This window comes from Tiliqua scincoides, chromosome 7 (assembly GCF_035046505.1).
Source record: "Tiliqua scincoides isolate rTilSci1 chromosome 7, rTilSci1.hap2, whole genome shotgun sequence".
In the NCBI taxonomy this organism is placed as follows: domain Eukaryota; kingdom Metazoa; phylum Chordata; class Lepidosauria; order Squamata; family Scincidae; genus Tiliqua; species Tiliqua scincoides.
Window position 1 is genome coordinate 36,775,956 of NC_089827.1, and position 23,944 is coordinate 36,799,899.

The 23,944-nt window shown below is 44.9% G+C and overlaps 1 protein-coding gene across 2 annotated transcripts in view; it reads right to left on the bottom strand.

Annotated features, from left to right (window-relative positions):
* The window catches only part of BCAT1 (branched chain amino acid transaminase 1), a 77,337-nt gene extending 56,422 nt beyond the window's left edge, over positions 1-20,915 (bottom strand). For both annotated transcript variants that reach the window (XM_066633107.1, XM_066633105.1), the window contains exon 1: positions 20,850-20,915. In XM_066633107.1, the coding sequence (XP_066489204.1) occupies positions 20,850-20,855 (6 nt within the window). In that variant the 5' untranslated portion in view covers positions 20,856-20,915. The remainder of the gene's footprint in view (positions 1-20,849) is intronic.
* Between the last annotated feature and the right edge of the window lie 3,029 nt (positions 20,916-23,944).

Sequence of the window (23,944 nt, forward strand, 5' to 3'; positions counted from 1 at the left end):
CCAAAAGCCCCCTTCAAATGAAGCTGCCTGCCAGAACACCACTCCATCTACAGTAGCATTGTCTACACTGAATGGCAGGTGCTCTCCAGTAATACAGGCAGGGGGGCTTTCTCATGTGGAGATTGAACCTGGAACATTCTGCATGGGCATCAGGTGCTCAACCAATGAGCTACAGCCCTCACCAAAGAAGTGGCTCTCTGCCAGGAAAAGTGCACAAGGAAGTCAAAAGCTTGCACACAGGGAATGGAAGGGGGGAAGGAGGGAAGAAAGTGTTGTGGCTGAATTGGCCACTAAGGTTACACCCTTTGTAGCATGCAGTAAACTATCCAGAATTTTATAGCAGTAATTTTGACACAAAGCTACTGCTGGGTTTGAGGAAAGGGCCACAGCTCATTGGCAGAGCACATACTTTGTATGCAGAAGGAAACAGAGCTAAAGGAACCGATGGTCTGACTCAGTATAAGGCAGCTTCCTATCTAGCTCCAATAATGGCTGTGGCATATAGTCTGATTCTGCTCTTTCCCTCCAATCAAGAGGCACCCAAGGAGGGGTTGCAGTCAATTTAAACTTTAAAAAAGCAAAATTTTAAAAAGAGCATCAGGCAATGATACAAGCACAGAAAGAAACAGGATCTCCCAATTTCACACAGATATAATGGTTGCAGATTGTATGCAAGTGTGTGTATGTGTATATTAATGAATAAATATGTATATATTTCAAAACAAAACTCTAAATTCCAAACACAGCCACATAAAAGTAGGTTTGCCACTGCTGCTGCTTTCTCTCAATGATGAGAGAAAGGGAGCCATCCTCATCTCCATGTTCAGAGAGTTCCAGTGCGAGGGGCCATCCGAGAGAAGGCCCTCTCCCTTCACTATCCAGGTGGAAGGCTATCACTACCAGCCTTCCACCTGGAGGACCCCTCCAGAAGATCTCAAGACACTGGTTGTTTCCTACAGGAAGAGGCGGTTCTCTAGGTACTTTTACTTGTGGGGAATGTTTATGTAGAGGGACCATTTAAAGATACAATCTTCCTCCTGTGATATTAGTGGTACAATCCATCCTGTTACTTCAAGATTCTGCCATCTTGTTCTGCCTCATCATGTGTAGATCAGACAGGAGATGTCTTCTGCCACTGCCATGTACTGGACAGGAAGAACCTGTGTACAGCATCCCATGGATCAACATATGCAGCTGCCCTATACAAAGTCAAGCCAATGGCTGATCTAGCCCAGTATGTCTTCTCTATCTGAAAACAGCTCTCCAAAGAAGCCTTTGCTCTTGAAGCTGTCTGCATGAAAATCAAGTACTCTGCCAGTGAGCATTAGCTGCCTCACCTGCTGATACATGGTTGAAAAACCACTGCCTAACCAATAGCATCCACCTTGCATGCTGGTCTGAAGTGTACATAATGTACCACCCATGGCCCAATGTTGATGAGCAAAGCGCTCGATGGATTGTGAATGGGTATGTTGTTTCTTCTCTTCCTCCCCCTGTTTAGTTAATAACGTCAAGAATGGATTATAGAATTAAACAAGGACTAAATCTTTAAAAGCAGTCACAGCAGTATTCAGCATGATAATTAGCTTAACCATGCAGGGTCAGCCTAGAAAGTAAACAGCCTTGGAGGAAAATAATATGGAGATTGCAGGTTCTTTGCAGTGGGGGGGGGGGGGGCGGAGAAGGCATCTGATTAGTGCAAAAGAGATCCATTTATTGGGTCTATTTAGTGCTAAAGCAACACATATACAAGACAATCCTTTGGGATGGAGGGTATGACATAAAAGGACTAACCATATGCAGAAGACGACTCCATACATAGGAGTGCCAGTGGGGCATAGTGCGTAGAGTGTTGAATGAGACTAGGTTAAAACCACCACACAGCCATGGGACTCACTGGGTACCTTGGACCAGCCATTCCCTCTTCAGCTTAGCCTACCTCATTGGGCTTCTGTGAGATTTATTCACATTTGCTGTTCTGAGAATCACATTTGCTGTTCTGAGTTCTTTGGTGGGATAAAAATTTAAGGAATAATCCATTGCAAATGAATCTTAGCGGATCCCAATTCAAGAGTATCTGGCCTTCTGTGTGCTCTCCAATTGTATGAATTAATATACACCCATTTTCCACCACTACTGTATGTACAAATTGCTCAAGGGGATGGAATTCTTGGAACCGCTTCAGAAAATGTTGCTAGAGTCAAAAGACTGAATCCATGAGAGTCCAGAATGGATTCCTCTCTCCAGCATGCATGCAGAGATAGAGCTCAAATCACTGTTCAGTGACAAAATTATCTGCTTGGCCAATCATCCCAAAACTGAATCTAGCCCACATCACTGAAATGTTGCAAGGGTGGTATAGACTCTACTCGGCCCTTATTTTCATTGGAGAAAGGCAACACAAAAATTTAACTAACAACATACTGCCTGAAAGTTCTAGATTCAATGCCAGTTTGGCGTAGAAACAGCACAAAGCCACCTGTGACACAGCCTGACAACTTCAGAAGACTCTTGTTCAAATAAGCTCTTAATGCTCAGATCCCAGGCTTGTTTTCCAAAAGGGAACAACTTGAGTGTTTGTCTTGCTCATTACTGACCTCTCCTTGTTATCGCATCTCACTGCCCTGACACTTCCGCAGGAACTGCTAGGGACAGAAAGCACCGAATGGTCAAACAAGCTATTTCCAAGCTTCTTATCCAGAGAACAGTGGCCCTGAGTGTCTCTTTTGTTGCCCCGCTTGTCAGATTTGGCATTCATTCATTTGCTTAACAATTGCATTGTTTGCTAGTGGGGCAACAGGGGTAAAACCAACAACAACTCTATGAGAGCAGCTAGTTGAATCTAATTGACCTATACATCTTGTTTCCTATACGCTGATAATTTTCTCTTTGCACCGCTGCCTGGCTAACAAACACAAATGCCTATTTCCCCTGCCAGGGGATCAAATGATATACAATGAACAATAAAAACAATAAAGAGAAGGATTATCTGGAATTAGACGGGCTCTTAGTCCCAAAGCAAGCGAAAACCACTGGCCCTGTCTACAGATTGGTCTCTTGGTCAACCAGCTAACCATGAGCTTGCAAATACAGGGAACGAAAAAACATTGCTTCACCCCAACCTTCATCTGCCAGCCTCTCCAAACCCCAGCCCAGGGGCCAGATGCAGCCCACAACAAGCCTCTATCCAGCCTGCGGCAAGCCTCTGATCCGTTCAACTGAACGTGACCAGAGCTGTGCTCCAGCTGCGTCTGGAAGGTGTTCTGAGGGCTGGGGAGGCCATGCGCCTCCTCTCAGAATGCCTTCTAAAGGCCTAAAACATCACTTCCTGGTTTTCCAAAAAAGGGCAGGAGGTCTGGTCTAGAGGGTAGAGCCTCCATTTGCCTGAAGATAACATCCGAAGGTCACCAGTTCGAGGCCACCGGCACTGTGCGACCTTGAAGCAGCTGACAAGCTGAGCTGAGTTATTCCATCTGCTCTGAACGTGGGAGGATGGAGGCCAGAATGTGAAACCAGATCAAGAAAGTAACACCTGAATGTTGTGGTTCTTGTAAGATAGAACATTCTTTCAAATTGTAAAAATCCCTTCGGGGATTTAATAAGCCTACCTATGTAAACCGCCTTGAATAAAAGTCTTGAATAAAGACCAAGAAAGGCGGTATATAAATACCTGCATTTACTAATATTATTATTATTATTATTATTATGTTTTGGGGCAGTCTGAAGGCCTTAGGCTTTCTGAAGCTTTCTAATGCATTTATTTAAATTTCATATTTAAAATGTATTTATTTTTCTGGGCCTTGACACCATGCCAGATATTTGATGTGGCCCTCTGGTCTAAAAGTTTAGAGACCCCTGCTCTAAGCTACTACAGCCGGAATCAAGCAGCCCAGTTCCTCCTCCCACACCCTTAAGATCTTATCCTGTTATTCCAACAAATACCTTCAACATTTCATGACTCCTGGGGGACATAAGCATGCTCAGTCCTCATTAGGCTTTGCGTATGTTTCCTTTACTTTTAATTTTAATTTACAAACGTGTATTCCTGCATACCTAGGCAGTCCCCTGAGACTGTAGAATGTAGGATGGTCGGCCCATCACTGAGGCCGACTGAGGCAGTGGCCTCAGGCAGCAGACTGTTGGGGAGAGCTCATTTCTATCCATCTTTGTGCCTCCACTGCTCTTTCTTCTCCTTTGGCTCTCTGGATTGGAAAAGGAAGAGGGTGACAGAGAGGAAGTGCTGCGCTAGAATATTAGATAGTGGGAGAAGTTTGCACATCATTGGATAAAAGGAGCAGCATTTGGCACACCACCTCAAACATCAGGAGCCCTGGTAGAAATCACTATCTTGTTTTGGAGTGGCCCCATTCTCTCCCATAGACACTTAACCACCTGTGTCCTCTCTTTGAATGGATAATGCAATATGTGAAGCAGTTCTTGGGAAAGAAGCACTGCTCCTTTTATTCCTAGGGATTCAAATTCATACTTAAGGTAATATTACAGCCTTGGCCCTACCATCAACAAACATTTTGTGCCGTGCATGTTATTTATTTGCAACAGGCTTGTCAGAGGCAGCGACAGGTTGATTTATGCTCACTCCCACCTGGCAGCTCACTGGCTGCCCAAGTGTACTGATCCCTGAAGCGTAAACTCAGCTCAGCAGTGGCACACAGGTTCTCAGAACCAGACTTGACAGGCCAGGGAAAACTGTTCTGCTATAATAACACTTCTAAAGAGTGTTGTTATATTGATGGAGGCATTGGTGGCCATGAACAAACTGGACTGGCTGAACTTTCATCTGCAATAACTCAGCAGGAAGTTTGAATGGGAGCTGCTCACCTAAGGTTAATGAATGTGAGCACATGTGTTTTGAGCCTCCTACTTGCACCTTCACTGCCATGACCAGCAATTGGCAACTTCCCCCAGTTTCTGTCTGACTGGCTTGAAAAACAAGTTACACTATATGCAACACTCCTCAACACACTCAACAAACAGACAAACAAACAAACTGGAAATACTTCACCTTATTTTGCGAGCCAGGTCAATATTCAGGAGTCACCCAATATCCCAGTCCCTAATCCTCCTTCCTTTTCAAAAACCACCTCCCAGCTGGGGGACCATCTATCTCCCAGCCTATCCTACCTCAAAGGATTGCTGTGAGGACAAAAGGACAGAAAGAACTATGCACTGAGCTCTTTGGAGGGAGGGAAGATATAAAAATGTAAAAAATAAAGAAATAAGAGGGAAATCTGACCTTTTCCTCCCTTGCATCTCCAGTGCACTGCAGTAGTAAAAAAAACTACGTTTCCCAAGGGCCATATAGCTCTTCCCTCCAATGCATGCCAGGGCAGGGAGGAGGAGAGCAGATCTCTCTTCTCCCACTGACAGGGCTCTCCAGAGACAGGCCATATGCATTTCTGAATTCTGTATTGCAGTGGTTCCCAACCTGGGCTGCATGTACCCCCAGGGGTATTTGTCCTTAGCAAAAAAGAACTGAATAATGACACAAAAGGGCAGGTGTGTATAAAAAGGCAGGCAGTAGTTGAAAATACAGGCGTCTGCTGCTTAACAATGGCTCGCTTAATGACGGATCACATATATGACGGTGGTAAAAGCACAATAAGGATGCTCTTAAGCAATCGCATCTCCCATAGCCTGCAGCAGAGTGTCTCTTTACACAACAGAGAGACTCTTAATGTGAAGAAGAGGCAATCTGTCTCCTGTCGCCTGTGCAGCCAGCTAGTGTCTGGCAAGGAGTGTCTGTTTACACAATAAAGGCAATAGATTGGACTGAATGTTCACTTAAAGACCTAATTGCATAACAACAGGATTGGAGAACATATCCCCGTCGTTAAGTGGCACACACCTGTATAAAAATTTGAAATAGCAACTATATTAATTGTAAACATTTTGCTAATATGAGGGGTACAGTTTATGGAAATGGGTTGCCAAGGGGTACACAAGTGAAAAAAAACATCGGGAACCACTGCTGTATGGCATCTAATTAAGTCTTCAAGTGGCTGGTACTGTATTTTTTCGCTGTATAGTAAGCCACCTCAAGACTAGCTGGTGGGATTTTAAAATGCACAATGTAAATTCGACATTAAGTGAGGAAAAAATGAGTGTTTAATCTCAAGGCAGTCCTACAGCCAGCTGTACCAACAAAGAGGAAGCAGTACTAGAAAAGGAAGGGGAAAAAATGCCTCATCTCACCATCTCACCCAGACTGCCCAACTGTCAAGGTCAGGCCAAGGCAACCAGATATGGGAGGAATGAACAAGGCTCACACTGCATCTGTAATACTTTATTTGCACAGGGGAGGAAATTATAGCAGATGCAATCTATATATAGGGTTGCAAGTGAGAAAGTTGCACCAACTGAAATTTCCTCTTCTGCACAACTGTTAAAGGTACAGGAACTCCAGTCTTTTTTATGCTCATTTTTCTTTTCCTAGGGCAAGGAGCATGTGCAGGGGAGGGCTAATCCAGAACTGTGGTAGGTTTAAAGCCCCTAGTCCCCCAGCCACAGTCCCAATCTGGACTGCTCCCCCCCCCCACACACACACTGTCAGGGTCAGTGTGTATTAAAATCACATGTAGTTTGGCCCCAAATCTCCGCTGTAAAATGGGGCTTCATGTTTATGAATGCTGAACAACTTGCCTTTCTTTTTAAAGGGCAGGTTAAAAAAAAAAATCATGCCATGTCTGGTTTTGCACTAATCACCTCTCTCACAATCTCAAGAGATCCTCATCTATGAAATCTGAATATTCATTAGTTGCTTTTGTGCAGCTTGGTGGTTTCAGAGTATCTGTGGTTTCAGAGTATCACCTCACGATCACTGACATGCAGTGACTCATGTATTTGTAACTCCAGGCCATTTCTATACATGGCTCGTGATGCAAAAGGCAGTGGGCTCCATCCCAGAGCCAGCACTTTGCACCATGCTCCACCTCCAAATACTATTTTGCACTTAGCTATGAGTCGTGGATCTTTTTTTCTAGCAAAAAACACACAGAGAATCCCCAAGACTAAATCCTGCCAATCCCTGGCATAAGGCTTTCAAGGCAAAAACCAGCACTTTGAATTCAGCCTGGAAACCAAGGGAGACAGAGCAGGACAGAGAGTCTTATGCTACACCAATCAGCTCCAAGCAATAACAGCCTGGTGGAGGCATTTGGTTCTCACTACTTCAGAAAAAAAAGACAAATAAGGCAGAGGGACACACAAAAGCAATATGTAAAATTATGCATGAAATGAAGAAGGTGGCCAGAAAGAAGTCTCTCTCTCTCCTCACAGGAGAAATTGATCATTAATTCTGATAAAACAAAGGAGTTGGTTTTTGCTAGACGCTATAAGGCCCATCAATGGCTCCTAAATGGGAAACCCATTGAGCAGGTTAAATTAATAAAATAACTGGGGGTGATTTTTCACTATCAAGGTGGCCGTTTGGCCAATAAAAACTATGTCAGTCAATCAGCACAGAAAACATCTGGTGCCATTTATCGCTTTTATTCATCCAAAGGCGCCAAATTTCTCCCTGCAGCTCTAAGGCTACATAATGCTAAAACCAGGGCTCAATTGCTTTATGGTTCTGAGATCACCCCATATTTAAATACCAGGTCTTTAGAGGTGATCCAGACCAAATTTCTGCGTCAACTGATGTATGTCCCCCGATGTGTGCCGAATACTGTGGTTAGGCTGGAATCCGGTACCCCAAGTATAGAGATGTCGATGTGGCTAAATGCCTTGCATTATTTTCTGAAGATTCTCTCGCGACAGGATAACTTTACTCATTTGATCTTTTTGGATCCTTTTGTAGGCTCCTGGGAAAAGAGGTGCCTGGACTACTTTAATTTTTGTGATCTTTCCCCAGAGTCTTTAATGATGATGAGCCCGGAGACGCAAAAGAAATTTTGCGTCAGAGGTTGGTGGACCTTGAAATGAGATCTGCGAGAGCCAGACTTTCTGCGTATGTTTTTCTTGGGGAATCAAGCTTTTATACTTTCTCTTGCCAGATATTTTTATAATATTGTTATTCCAAAATTCAGGATTGCCTTCACTAAAGCCACGTGTAATGTACTCTTATCAGCAGTTCTTTTGGACTGGCGTCCCTATTTAGAGAGTCTGTGCCCCTGCCATTTAATGTGGTGGAGACAACTGCCCACATTATTCTGCAATGTCCAAATTATGACGATTTGCGATCCAAATTTATTTCCCCGATTTTCGGCGCTGTAATGGGGATGCAGGTGGAGGAGCAGCTTGCTTTTCTGCTATCTGATGTAAATTCTGATATATCGCTAAGGGTGGCCCGTTTCTGTCATGCTACACAGTTGGCAAGAAAGAAAACTGAGAGTATAAATCGATGATTTTATGAGTTTATATATGTGTAAAGGGATGTTGGTTTCAATTTTGTGTATTTTGTTTTGTTGTTTTGTGAGTAGCTGGTCGGATGACCGTTAATGAAGTATCTCTCTCTCTCTCTCTCTCTCTCTCGCTCCATAAATTGGGAATCATCCAATGAAAATGACAGGCAAAGAGATTCAGGACAGAAAGATACAGTATCACTTCACACCACAAAAACTAAATTAAATGATGGCATTTGCTGCCACAACATGCAGTGGTGGCTACTGGCTTGAAAAGTGAATGAAAGACTCATGGGGAGGGGGGGGGAGAGAAGGTTTGCCAATGCCTACTAGTCATATCTAAGTGGAACCTCCATGTTCAGAAGCAGTGTACCTGAACACTATTATTTGGAGAGCAACTACAGAGGAAAGCCTCTTGTCTTTAAGCTTTGTGTCTGGCCTTACTAGTATATGGCTGGCAACCATGGGAAATGGGCTGCTGGACTTGAGGGTCCAACAGTCTGATCTAGCCAGGCTCTTCTGATGTACACTGTAGACTGACTGACACTTCAAGGGTAGCCTCATCATGTACATGTACACTAAAGCATGATCAACATGGACAGCTGCGGTTTAATACCTGTTGACAGTTGGCCTGTCAACTGCCACATGCAGCTCAACTCAAAAATCATTCAGAAAGTGCTTTTGGGAGTCACATGTTAAAAGCAGCACAGGAATTTGCTGCCTTCAGAGATCACAGAATGTTCCATTGATGCATCTTTACAAATGCTGAGAAGCATCAACTCTCAAACTCAAGGAAAAGTTATACATATGTTTACAAACACCAATTATGCTGCCTTATGCGGAGTCAGCTCATTGGTCCATCTAGCCCTGATTTATCGAGACTCTGCAGGTCTCTGCAGAGCTGGGAGACGCTCTTTGCTCCACATTCTTTCACTTAGCCTTGCAAACTACAATCATGCTTCTCTCTCTACTCCCCTTTCCACCTTCCTGCCCATTCTCCTCCTCCAGAGTAGCTTTTTCCATCGACCTCACTGGTTACAGCAATGCTTTTTTCTCAAGCTTGAACCAGCATCCCTGTGATTTGATACCTTGACACGATGAAGCCAAGAGAAGTAGGCTTATCTGATCATTTCTGGTCAGACCTACTTGTGATTCCACCCAAGAGGTGGAAGTAGGAGTTCAAGGTCAAGAAGAGCGCCATGCGCTATGGTGGCCGGATCTTTGACACTTGAACATTCCTAAGAGGCAACTATAAGCTTGAGAGGACCAGGGCTTACATTTATTAAACGGTTCTTCCTTTTTTCTGGAGATATAGAGTGGATACTGTCAGGCTATGGCCAAGTTCAGAGTTCAGCAGGTGGGATAAGTTCCAGAGCAGGCAAATAGGGGGCTATAGGCAGATATTGGAATCAGATCAGGCAGAAATCAAGATCCGTTGCAGGGGGTGGGGGAAGAGGCAGGCACAGAGAACCCTCGATTTAATGAACCTTGATTTAACAAACTTTGGAAACAGACACCCCTAGCCATGTACATTTTGCACCTGTGCATCTCCATTGACTTCAATGCATTTAGATTTAACAAAAATTCAGCATTACTGGGACACCCCTTCCCCTCATCAATCTGTTCTTACATGGCTGCAAGGGGAGTTACATAGGATTGAGCAGCCCATTTATTTTAATTGTTTTAGGGAGAGCCTGAGATGAGCCCAGACTTCCAATATACAATTTCCCTTAACCAATTCATCCAGAATGAATTCATCAAGAACAATTCCCCAATTCATCAAGAATGTGAGGAGGATCTAGGAATTGCAGTGGATCACAAGATGAATATGTCATGCAGCTGCAAAGAAGGCAAACACAGTTTTAGCCTGCAGTAATTGGGTAACTGGGTAAGAGGCACTTTTTCAAGCGGGTGCTCCTCTTTTATTTAGCAGGGGGAGAGTAAGTGGCCCTCCTCACCCCAGCAGTGTCTTTTCTAGTGGCTGTCTGTTGGTGTTCTTTTGCATCTTTTCAGATTGTGAGCCCTTTTGGGATAGGGAGCCGTTGCTTATTTGATTTTACTCTGTAAACCGCTTTGTGAACTTTTGTTGAAAAGCGTTATATAAATACTGTTAATAATAATAATAAGTAGAGCTGCAGCTCCCAAGTTGTGAAAAGTTGTAGTTCTGCTTTACTCTGCATTGGTCAGGCCTCTCCTAGAGTACTGTGTCCATTTGTGGGCACCATGCTTTAGGAAAGCTGCAGCCAAACTGGAGCATATTCAGAGAAGAGCGACGAGGAGGATCAGATGACTGGAGAAAAAGCCCTATGAGGAATGGTTGTGGGAACTTGGTATGTTTAGCATGGAGAAGAGACGGCTGAGACAGCAGCTATGACAGCACCCTTCAAGTACCTGAAGGACTGTCACATGGAAGAAGGGACAAATTTGTTCTCAACTGCCTCTGAGAGTAGATCTAGATCACTTGGGTACAAACAGCAAGAGAGGAAATTCCAGTTGGACATCAGGAAGGAAGTCTTGACAGTAAGGGCAGTTCGACAGTGGAACAGATTGCTGAGGAGGGTGGTGGATTCTACTTCACTGGGGGTCTTCAAGCAGAGGCTCAACAGACACATGATGGAGATTTCCTGCTACAGGCAGGATTTCCTGCTAAGAGGATTTCCTGCTACAGGCAGGGGGTTGGACTAGATGACCTTGTGTTCCCTTCCAACTATTTGATACTATGAACTCAGAGAACAAGGAATATCCTTGTTTTCCATTTATATACTCCTGAAGGCTTGAAACATTGGTTAGGATTAGTCAGTGGAACAGACTAGCCCTCCCACCACAAGTGCTCACCGAGGCAATCACTCCTTTTCTACAGTTCCAATTCAGGCTACAGAGAACTGCAACACCACCATGGCCTTTCACAATGGCTGGAATATTGGAATTTCCCTACTTCTTCATCTTCCTGACCTCAGTCTTTCCCTTTTCCCTCCCGCTATCACAGAACCCTGGTTCTCCAGCACCCATTTCCCCAGGATCAAGTTTCCCTACATCCTGGTCCCCTTCCTTCCTTTCATCTTTGCCTGTGCCATTATGTGCCCCATTGCCTCTTCCTTTCTAGGTAGAAGAAAAAAAGACAATGCTTACATTAAAGCAATTAAGGGAGTGATTGGATAGATACTGCATTGCATTTTGATTCTCCTTTGCCTTCATTTTGTATTTTTATCCTTACAATAAAAATTCTCTGTTGTTGCACCTTCAACCTCATCTCCCTCCATCTTGTATGGCACTCCACCAAATTGTGCCATTGGCTATTGCACTTGATCCCTGCACATGTAGTAGATTTTCCCTGCGTGCATATATTACATGTGCCTTCAAAAGCATGGGTAGAAACAGACTCTCCACATACCAATCCTTATTATGTGATGAGTGCAATATCTAGTCCAGCTCTCAGCTGAGTCATCCAGTGTTTGAGAAAGAAAAATGATTTAAACAATCATGGGATGTAGACACAACCAATAGATAGAAGTCAAGCCCAGAAGATCTCATGTCACAAACCACTCAATTTCTAATTCTACGCACAAAGAGTAAGTATCACAAGAAAGCTAAGCAATCCCATTCTGTGACACTAAAAATTTAGGATTTCAAAGCAGAAAGAAACAGATGTGCTAGGATTGGTTTATCAGCTGCGACAAGAAAGTGAAAACCTGTGATTATCTTAAAAAGGCGTTTCGCTGGGTTGATGCAGTAGGAGGGAATGCTGCTCCTTTAGATAAGCAAGACTTAACGCACTTTCAGTATCAGTGGCATATGGCAATGTTTGCTGAAGCCCTCCTAACAGAGGAAAGCTAATTTAACTTCTAATAGCATAATGGTTTATTTAAGAGGATGGGAGCCCTCCTCTGTAAGTTCAGTAGCCTGGCTTCTTTAATGGATATTCTATGAATGAAAGCAATTAATTTCAAGGAAACTGGAACTCATTTGGACTGCTATCCTGGATTTATGAGGGTAGAAGCAAAGCAATAATCGGGGGGGGGGGGAGCCCAAAGTACCAAGCAAATAAATAAGGCAATTGCTATCTTTCCCAAGTAATGGCTCCCAAACAGATTGCAGATTAGAAGTACAATTTCAGCTCATTGGTTTTTAACAATAGTTTAATGCTGAAGTGGGGAGGATTATTTTGTTTATTCTAAGCCAGGGGTGCCCAAACCCCGGCCCGGGGGCCACTTGCATTTATCTCTAATAAATTCATTTATGTAAATTTATTCAAATTTTAAATGTAAATTAATTCTTTTTTTCCCCAGCCCCCGACACAGTGTCAGAGAGATGATGTGGCCCTCCTGCCAAAATGTTTGGACACCCCTGTTCTAAGCTCTCTATTTTACAGCCTTTTTGGATCTCTGGAGGTGAAAGTTAAAGCACAGGTTTGACCCAAGGAGGGAGGAGATTTTGGATGAGTTGGGGGAAGGGCCAGGGGTGATTTGGAAGGATGGGAGGGGAAGGATCTCAGCAGCAGTGCACATACTAGACCCTATTCCCTTTTCCTGGCAGGACCCCACCTTTCCTTTCCTCAGACTTATACCAGCAAAATAACTGACATGGGTGTGAGGAGATCTGTTAGCTATCAGCCAGCCTACCAAGAGGTGAATTATTTTTTAATTACTTCTCACTGGTTGCCTGATCCCCCCCACCACTACAGCAAACAGAATGCCAGTTGGCATGGCTGCATGTAATGAACTGGTGGGGATAGGATTGGGCTGTTAATTTTGCACGAAGAACACACACACACAGTCTCCCTGACTGGAAGGCAATTTGCTAGCAGAAGTAGCACCAGGGCTGGCCAGGTACGGCACTGCCTGAAGGCCATTCAGGGGTCCACCTGGTCAGGCCAATCCTTGGCAGCAGTGGAAACAAACAAGGCAACATCAGGGGGTAGGCATGGGGGTGCTATCGAGGTCCCAGTGGGGAGAGCTTTGCAGAATTGGGCAGACTGGCACTTTGCTTCCTGCCCCAAGGAAGACACACTTTGGGAGGAGCAAAGGTCCAACAGGAGCTACTTGTTCTACTAGGAACTCTCCACCTTCATCAAGCATTTTGACAATGGCAGCCCATGGGACTGCTGGTTGTGCAGCTTAGTATAGGACAGAAAATGTTACACCCTGACTAGATGCGGGGATGGAGGAAGGCAGCCCTGGTGCCACTGTCTCCCTCTCCCCCGCCCCCAGATCTGCCCCTTTGCCCTTGACCAAAATGGCAGACTCTAGACTTTGGTATAGCTATAAGGACAAAGACAGGCAAAGAGCAACCATTTGCAAAAGCCTCCCCACCCACCCCCACCCCCAGTTACAAAGAAGCTCTCCAAAAGCTCATCTGTAGCTGGCAGTCAATCACTACTAGGAGGACTGGGGCAAAGCTCTGGCTGAGTTCAGATGACAACAGGCAGATGAAGAGCTAAAAAGAGTTTATTAGAAATACAAAGTAAGGAAGGAAAGAAGCAAAAGAACAAGCTGGCAATTCCAGGCAAACAAAAGCAAAACAATTCCTTCAAGCAATTGAACTTGCTGTCCCTAGCTGCACTCACTCAGGGCCTTGGCTTTCTGAATGCCATTACCTGTCTCTCCTTCCAGGGAGGAAGATGGAACTGGCTAAGCACAGATTCACTTTGAAAGAGCCAGAGCAGAATATACAGAACTATTGAGCTTGACCTACTGAAGGTGACATATATTTCAGCGGTTATTCCCCTGTTTGATTGGATGCTTTACAACCACTTGGACACCTTGCTTCACCTTCCAATCTGGTCAGATAAGCTGGAGTGCTCAATGGGTTGGCACAGGCCAATCTCAGCAGGGAGACAGAGGGGAGAAAGGGGAGCCAAAGGGAGCTGAACTAGCACACCAGAAAAAAACATGTGCAAGGCTGAACCACCCTTTGCCAGAACAATCCATTTTTTCAGTGTCCCATGCTGCTGATCCCTTTTCCCTGTCACTGACTGGTCCAGCAATGGGCCACCTGGAATCAGTACAGATCCCATGCTTCCTGAGGACTTTGAGCTCAACAAATCGACATACTTGACACCCATTTGAAAGAGCCGTTCGAGAAGAACAGAGGAATAACTTTGAGCCACTGTTCACAGTAGTTGTCTCTTGCTACAGCAACTGAATCATAAAAAAAATATAATCTGTATACAAGTCTTGGTATAAGATAGCTGCTTATACAGTCAATAAAATGGTACTATTCTTAGACATAGACTGTTAGCAGCATGTTTGTTCCAAGTAATTCAAGCAGATAGCACAATAAGGCTATTTCTGTGTGTGCGCACCTATGTGTGTGTGTGTGGTTGTTTTTTTTTTAAAGACCACCTTTGTTGGAGAGAACTTTTTCTTTGATCTTCATGTGAATGAGATTTGCAAGGGTGTTTTGAGAAGCAACAGGAAAATGGCTGAACTCCATTGCAAAAATTGCCACCTCTTTTCCAAACTATTAAGTACAACTTCTCTAGGTTAGGCCAGGAGGTCTGGTCTAGAGGGTTGAGCCTCCATTTGCCTGAAGATAACATCCGAAGGTCGCCAGTTCGAGGCCACCGGCATCCTGCGACCTTGAAGCAGCTGACAAACTGAGCTGAGCTATTCCATCTGCTCTGAGCGTGGGAGGATGGAGGCCAGAATGTGCGACCAGATCAAGAAAGAAACATCTGAATGTTGTGGTTTCTTGAAAGATAGAAACCTTCTTTCAAATTGTAAAAATCCCTTCGGGGATTTAAATTGCCTGCCTATGTAAACCGCCTTGAATAAAGTCTAAGGAGAAATCTGAGGACCAAGAAAGGCGGTATAGAAATACCTGTATTATTATTATTATTTATCCCACGGTCACATTGCCCTTATCAATGAGAAAAAACCGACCCGTTACTTAAAACAATTCCTTTGTTTTAACAATTGTAATAGCAAGTTGTAGCAACAACACCCAGGCTGATACTGTCACCCACCACAAACAGTAATTAATTCTCACCCATGATGTCATGCAAGCATATCACCAACCTGTTAGGGCTGGATATGGCCAGGCCTCCCCGCCTCAGTTGAGGCAGATTGTTGATTCGGATGATTGAATCTCATTAACTTCCATCAAAGCAGAAACACACTGAGAAATTGGAAGAACTAGAGAAATGACAGGAGGGAAGTCTAGAAGGGAACTCTGGGGAGAGAAGCCTGATCAAAATAGTGTGTGTTTAGCATAACACAGGATGAATGAATAGCTCAGTTATACATAAATGGCAGATAAGGTGGCAATCCTGTTCCACTCCGGACTGAGGGGTTCATAGTCTAATGACTCCCCACAACAGCAACAACAACTCCTATACATTGAAAACTATTTGGTTTTAATTTCTTCTCCTTTTCTCTTGGACAGTTAGTTGCTAGGTGGAAGTTTATACATGGAGGATATGCAGGTTCTACCTAGAGTGTGAAGTGGTTTGTCCTCCATGCGTTAATCGTGCCTTGCATTGCAAGACAAGTAGGTCTTGTCTGCCTGAAACCACATCCAATCAATTTCACTAGTACTCTTTATGTGAGAGAAGAAGGTTTCCCATTTACTCCCTTCACTACATTCATAATCTTGTACAAACTTCTACCCCCATATCCGTGGATCAGGTTATCTGCAGTTCTTCCTGCTTCCTGTGAATGCTTGCTCAGGGCCCAATCCTATCCAACTTTCCAGTGCTGGTGTAGCCGCAATGCAGCCCTGAAGAAAGGAAACAAATGTTCCCTTACCTGGAGGTTTCCGTGACAGTTCCCCTACTGCAGGATGCAGCACATGCCTTGTTAGCATGGCTGCACCAGTGCTGGATGGATAGGATTTGGCCCTTACTCTTCTCTAGCATTAGGCTGCCTGCATGCTTGCCTTCCTATAAGCCTGCATGCTGATAGCTTTTGGTAAAAGGAGGAGACATTCTTGCTTAGTGTGATTGTAAATAAGACAAACAAAGGTTATGGAGATTACCTTGGGGGTGCAGAGACAGCGCAGAGCTAGGGTTTCTGGTATCCATGGTGTGGTGGTGGTGGGAGCACATCCCCTATAGATACTGGGAGATGCCCATGTGCCTCCATTCTCCTCTCCTCCCCCAGTTCATGTTAGGGTGAAACAATTTACTTTGATGAAATCCCCACATATTGTAATTTAGGGATCCAATGTATCATTGTATTTAAACCCTTTTTTAACACAGCGCAACAGAACAAAAACACTTTGGTTGGCTGGTCAGGCTTCTGTTTTACTTTACATAGTGAGGGTGAAGAGGGAGGCAAACCATATCGGAATAGTTCAAGAGGACAGGGTTTTGTCTCTTTCATCTTACATCCCACAGTTTCAACAAAAATCGCTCCCCCGTCATGGGGTTGGGCAAGTGGCCTTTTCCTTTAAGTGAGATTTTAAGCAGGTTGCTAAGTAGAAGACTGACGTTATTCAAGTGTGGTTAATTTGTAATTTGGAGTATAAAACTTGGGTGTGGGTTCACAGAGAGAGAGGAAAGCCAGGGTTAGTACTCCTGATGCTGGAGCATGTTAGAAGGCAGTTTATGGAGTATTAGGCTGCTGACTGTCCTGCAATGTTGGTAATCAGTAACCTTACCATCCTGTAGATAAGCTAGATAACTTGTTCTTGTTTTTGTATGCTACTGTAAAAGCATGATACTAATGTTTATGGAGCAACAAGGTCTCTCTTAAGACTAACCTTTTCATGTAATAAAATTCTTCTATTTTGAAGATTAAGTGCAATCCATTTTATTGACCATTTTGAAAGAATCTGAGGCCGCAATCCTCACCTCACTTTCCTGTTTATGGTGTTATAAGTGGATCACATTATCCTTAAAGCTTAGGTGGATTAGGATGGTGACAGAGGGTGTGGATTGCATCCTGCCAGGGTTTGGAATTTCCCAATTTGCCCCTGACTTTTTGGGTGATAATCATGACACCACCACCCCTCCATCTGAGAGCTGCTATTTTTCAGGGTGGGAACCTTTCAGTGGCACCAACAGCAGTTCTTCTCCTTGCAAATTGTAGTTTCAGGGAGACAATTTTGTGCAGAACAGTACAGGCTGAAAGGGTTAAGCCCCCCCCCCACCCTTGCCACAGTCCCAATCCAAATCTTGCCTCTCCCCAGCTTCTCTCTTTTTTTATAAAATGGCCAAACTCTGTGTTTAGTCATTTAAAGATGTCTTTTCACTTTGCTTTCTTTCATAACTAAAAAGCCAGCCCTAGTAGGTAAGAAGTTCCTATCCCTTTGTCACTGTAGCTGCCCCTTTCCATAACTCCCACAGTGCTGCAATCTATTAGGTTGTATCCACAACAACAGAGCTCTCCATCACCTTATCAGCCCCGGCAATTGTGCAAATCGCATCACATCATGTGAACAGTTGCTCTTTGCGCTATACTTCCTGAGTTGCCAGGACAAAATCACATGCCTCCGTCATGCAGAGCAAATGGTTGGTGCAACCAGTTCAGACTGGCGGCTGGTTTGCCTTTACAGGGTTGGCATAGTTGTTGTCCCAACCCACTTCCTCTTGGCAAGGTCTCACGCAGCCATCACCATGTATGGTATGGGGTACTGCTGTCATCCACAGTGATCCCTCACCATCCACTACAGCCGTGTAGAGCCCCACGGAAACACTACTGGATGCCAACCACCACTGACAAAGGGTATGAATTCCCTTAGTTCTGCTCCCTCTCTTCACTGGAAACTTTTGGGGTTCCATTCTGCAAACTTGCTCCTGCTGTTCCTAGGCCTCCAGGCAATATGAAGCCAAGCTGGCCAGGCCCTGTTCTAGGTGGGAGTCGCATTGTCTCCTTACACAACAGGTTTGTATTCTGGATGTACTCCTCAGTTCAGCTTTGCCACTGGCTGTTCAGGAAACAGCAGGAGGGAAGGCCTCTGAAACCAGAGGAATGCATCCTCTCTCTCAAATGGTCTGTATGTTTCTCCTCTTTGGGGGAACTCCTGATGACTTTCTTGAACCACCTTTCTTGAACCACCTCCGTCTAACATGACCTTCTCCTTTAATGCCATCTGAAGCTCCATAATAATCCCACCACCATGCCCCCCCTACATTGGTCCTGGTGTCTGCCCCCAATCCCACTGTCCACTCACTGAAGGATGCAGACCCTCCAAGCAGGGTTTGACACATGGTGCTACATTTTCCCAGTACTTGGATGGCCACCAAGCACCCTGAAATTTAGCAGATTTCAAACAGTTAACCATGTCAGTCTGTTACAGCAATAACAAAGCATCTTGTGACACCTTAAAGACCAACAGATTTATGCAGGTAAAAGTTTTTGTGGGCTCAAGCCCACCATTTTCAGGTGCAGGAAGTATTTCTACAAGCTGGAAGATTTCTCTGTGCTTATCTGGCATACATCTGAATGTTGAGCAGAAATGTCCTGAACATTTACGTTCCACAGCCTTCTAGCTTCACTGTCAACCATTTTTTTCCACCATGCCCCTATCTATATAACTCCTGCTAATTGGGCAAAGAGGCACCTTTTAAAGTGGTATCCTCTTATATTTAGCAGGGAAGAGCACCTGTCACCCCAGTAAAATGTCTTTTCCATTTGCTGTTGCTTGTGTCTCTTTTGTGCCTTTTAAAAAAAAAAATTAAGATAGTGAACCCTTTGGGGACAGGGAACATTTATTGAATTATGTTGCTATGTAAAAGTTTTGTGAACTATTCCTGTTGAAAAGCAGTATATAAATATTTTTAATAATAATAATTTGCTCACACTGAGGATACTCTTCCTGCATGCGATGATGTGGGTTTTAGTCCACAAAGCTGATGCCACCATATATCTTTGAGCCTTTGATTCATTTGTCGAAAGGTGGTGGAAAAGATTTTTCTGGTTTAGAGATGAAAACTGTGGGGAACAGCTTCAACTACATAATTTCTGCCCATCTAGTAGTTGTCAATGGGGTAGGAGCAGGGCCCTTAAAAATACATTTGCCCTAGTGTCCTACTTCTGGAACAAAATAAGAACAAAATGAGCAGTAATACGACTACATTGAACGATTACACACGCAAACACACACAAACCCAAGTCATGTCTGTTGGGAACCAGGGCATCTAGAGGCCTGCTTTCTCCCACATGAACATACCTGTCCTTTAGATAATCTTGGGAGACCCCCTTGCATGACCCACCTCCCTCCTAAGTGCAATATGCAAAAGGGTCATTGTGCAGGGCTGTGGAACCCCTTGCTCCAGGTGATCCATTGGGCTCCACAGACATCACCTGAAGATCTCCTTATTTCCTAAGGCTACCAAAATACCTTCCTTGGGCTGCCCTGGGTGTTTTCTTAATTGCTCTGCTTTTTTTTGTTTTGATTTGATCAGATTATTTTTTTTAAGCTGCCTTGGGCAGGAATTTTTTTTTTTCCTCCACAAGATAGAAGACAGGATAGAAAGAAGGGTGATAAAATTAAAGAGAAATGTTTTACCAGCTATTCTTCAGGCCCACATCACGTCCCATCTTGTCAATGGTATGAAGAACAGCATCCACAACATGCAGCTCAGCTATGCAACTTTGCAATGACCTTTTCACTTGCAAGATGTCAGCACACTTTCCCTGAGACCCAGGCCCTCCTAGGGAGGGGGCGACTGTTCAGGGGGTGTAAAGTTACAGCCCCCCCCCCACGACCTGAAGGTTGGAAAAGGGCCCTGGTAGCTTGGATGAGAACTACCACGTCTTCCCTGACACCTAAAGCAGCAGAGGAAATGTGAAACAGGATCTTGAGCACGTCTGTTGGAGAAGCTTGGTTGCCAAAGAACCAAAGGAGGGGGGAGTGTGGGATTCTTGCAGGGCGTCAGTCACATCAGTGGGGAAAACTGAAATCACATCTTCCATCCACCATACCCCTGACTCAGTGCTTGCTGACCTGATTCAGAAAACATGCACATCGATTGCAAAGCCGCGGAGATCTATAAATAAATTTCTGGGCCCTTTGCAGGGGCAGCACCAACAAAACCCCTTTGAATCACCCAGCTAAAACAGGAAAAGTGGATCCTTGGCACTGATGAGCCTGCAATCTCATTTCCATTGGCGAAATCATCAACTCCTGGGCGGGGAGGCCTTGAACATGGAAGATGTTCTCCCCAACCCCAAATCAAGGCATTTCAAAATGCAATTTGGGGGGGGGGGTTACCCCTGAAAAAGCATCACAGTCTCTTTCTCTTTTGAATCCTTTAGGCGCCTCCATAATCAACCCCCCTAGGGAAAAAAAAAATCAATGCAATTCTCCAGGAGAGGAAAAACAGGAAAATGCAGCCCTTCTCTCCAGCCACCCATGTCTGATCTTATGGATTGCAAAGGGGGCTCCTCCAACATGATCAGAGAGCCTGCAATCTGGAACGTAGATGCAATGATGCAACGGGGAGGCTTGTTTTGCTGCTCTGCAAACGTGGCTCGGTTTGTGCGCATCTCTCCCACCCACCACCCCCTCCCTCTGCTGGGGTCCTGCAAGGATCATCGTTACCTTCATCCTGCCCGGGGGAAAATCCGCACCAGGTCCCAAATATCCAGGGACAGAGGAGGAGGAGAAGGAGGAAGAGGAGGAGTGGATCCCTCTCTGCACGGCTGCTCTCTCTGGGTGGATCTCTCTCTGCAGACTGCCAAGCTAGAGCCAAGCCGGAGCCAGCGCTCAAGCAAGCCCCGCACACCAGCGCAAACGGGACACGTTGCAGCAGAATGAGGACTTCCTTGGAGGAGAAGCGGCTGCTTTTGCCCGCCGCGATTGCATCACAGGCAGTTGCACTTCCCCTGAGCGCCGCCAGGGGGAGGATCAACGCGCTGCCTGGGGGGGTCAGCATCCCTAATTAGCCCTGGTTCTTGAGACAGCAGGACCTCATTGCAAAGAGACCACATGCTGCTCACGACTAGATTTCACTGTCTCCTAAGGCTCCCAGGGCTCAGTTTCAGCCTTGCCTTCAAGGTTACTAAGTGACAAAGAGCCTCTGTGCAACATGCAGAGTGCTTTTGGATAGAAACATTTGTTTCTCCCTTCATCTCGCTGTATTTATGGTATAAATACCTCTGGGGGCTGGGGGATAATAGGCCCTCAGTTTGGCTGTACTTGTCGTAAGAGGCGACTAAACAGCCACCGGATAGATGGGACTCATTAGCCTGGGAAGGCAGCTCATCTGAGAGAAGGAAAACTCTGATCCCAAACCTCCACTGCCTTGTGGCTACATCCAGTTATGGAAAAGGCTTCAGGAGTCAACCTCGAGGTAAAATCTGGAGCCGGAGTCCCTGAGGCAGTTCATGGCTGAACGCAGTCCTGTTCTGGCAACTCCTGCGACGTCGCTGGAACCAACCGTATTGGCTTCTGCCTTTCCATTGGACCATTTCAGCGACATGGAGAGGGGGCATTTGCTGCATGGGTAACAGTCTATCCTCCATATCTACTTTACCCAGGCTTCATACACTGGAGAGAGCGCTCTGTTCCAGAACCACTATTCAGAGCGCGATACCATAGTCTTCCGAGACTGAAGGATGGTATATTTACCTATCCTCTCTAAGGCAGTGGTTCTCAACCTTTAGGAGCTGGCGGACCACTAAGGCAAAAATTGGAGTCATCGTGGACCACATGCAACCCCCTGCACATACACAAAAATACAATTAAATCTGGTAGTCCTTGGAGAAGCACTCAGCAAGACACTGGAAGTGCTGGCTGCAGCTGCAAGTGGTCCATCCTTCGCCCTCTCTCTTGCCAAGTGACAAAGATGAGCACATTGATTGCAACATAAGCTTTTGTGGACTTTCTGTCAGATGCATAAAGCTGTCACCTTAGAGCAGTGGTTCCCAACTTGTGGTCCATGGACCACAGGTGGTTCATGAGATCCTGAGAAGTGGTCCCCAAGGTCTCTGAAAAGATGGTTACCTTCTGTCACTTCCAGCATCTCACTGAGGGAGTGCTCCCACATGGAACACCAGAAAGGGCAGAGAATGGACACCCAAGGCAGCACTTCCAGTGTCTCGCCAAGCAAGCGCTCCCCCATGGACAACTAAAGAAGGCAGAGGACGACTGCCAGCAGCTGGCACTGACTGTCAGCTGCAGCTGTGTACAGACCATTCTGTGTCCTCTCTGGTAGCACATCACATCCTCAGCAGGCTGGAGGGAGATGGTGGCAGCAGATTCAGGGTGAAGGACACCCAGAATTCACTTCCCGTTCACCTGCCCACCCCACAATCTGCAACAGATGCAACTCATGGATGAGCTGCCCCTGCTTCTTCTGTTATTACATGGATTGATTCAGGGAGCAGGTGCTTATCAGTGGTTGCTTCAAGATTAGGAAACAAACTCTCACAGGAAGTGAGGGTTCAGGTGCTTCTCTCATAAGCTCCAGACAGTGATGAAACGTCCATTAGTTTAAGACCAAATAACAGGCAAAGAGGAACTTGAAGGTCTGGCTGCTGGAGAAAGAATGGCTTCTGGCTTGTGCAAGTGTGCCTTCTGATTTTAGTCTGTTTAAAATTGATCTTATATGGCAACTGATTTTATGTAGCAGGAAGAAAGCAGATGAATGCCGATCACAACTACACATCCATGGCTGGCAAGAGGGAGGTGGATTTTCTTGGTGTATTGTGGGCAGATTGGAGCACCTTGGCATGGCACAACAAAAGTATTTGAAACAACTGGGCCCTGCAACAGAAAGCTACAGGATTTCCAGGTGTGAAGGGAAGGCTGGGGCAAGAGAAGTCTGTGTGTGTCCGGTTTATCCACAGGATGCAGGTTAATCTCTTCCTCCCAACCTCTGTTTTCCTATGTCTTTTTCAACTGATGAAGAGAACATTCATTTTTTTTAACTGTTCTCTTCAGCTGCCCTCAAATATAGACTTAAAGAATGGAGGAGCACAGAATGTCCCATTTTCAATTTCTTTAGATGGCAATGGAAGCTGCCCAGATAAAACAATGGCAAAATCCCAGATTTTTGCAGAGCTGCAATTATTCAGCAACAGCATATCCCTCCTCCCACAATAAAAAGTAGCAGGAAAGTTTAAAAAAAAATATTTATAGCATTTATAAAGAGACTTTCTCATAGACTTGAGTCCTATAGACTCAAGGCAGTTTACATAGGCAGGCTGACCATAAATCCCCCCTTTTTTCAAATGGAGCTTTAAAAAGTGTTATTCTATGGGAGAAACCCATACCAAACTCCATTTCACCAGATGTTTCCCTTCATAGTACAGTCATAGTCCTGGCTGCACAGATCTTCTGGTGCTCCCATCTCCCAGCAATGAGTTTTACATTTTCTTATCCCTTTTTGCCCCCAATATTGAAAGTTCCTGGAACCTGGATTTTTCAGGTTCCAGAAGAGAAAAGAGCCATTTTAAAACATACCCAGTAGGTAGCGCTATTTTGCATACAAATTGATAGTATGCAACTACTTGAGTTCACTATTGGTATATGGAAGATGATGATGATAAGTATAAAATCCTCACAATAGCCCCATAAAAGGGATGTTAAGCTACACACATCTTTGCCTTCACATTCAACACCAAGAATTGGGGGAAAGAAAAAAGAACCCCCACATCAGATTCCAAAATGTCTCCATCTGAATGCTGAAATGC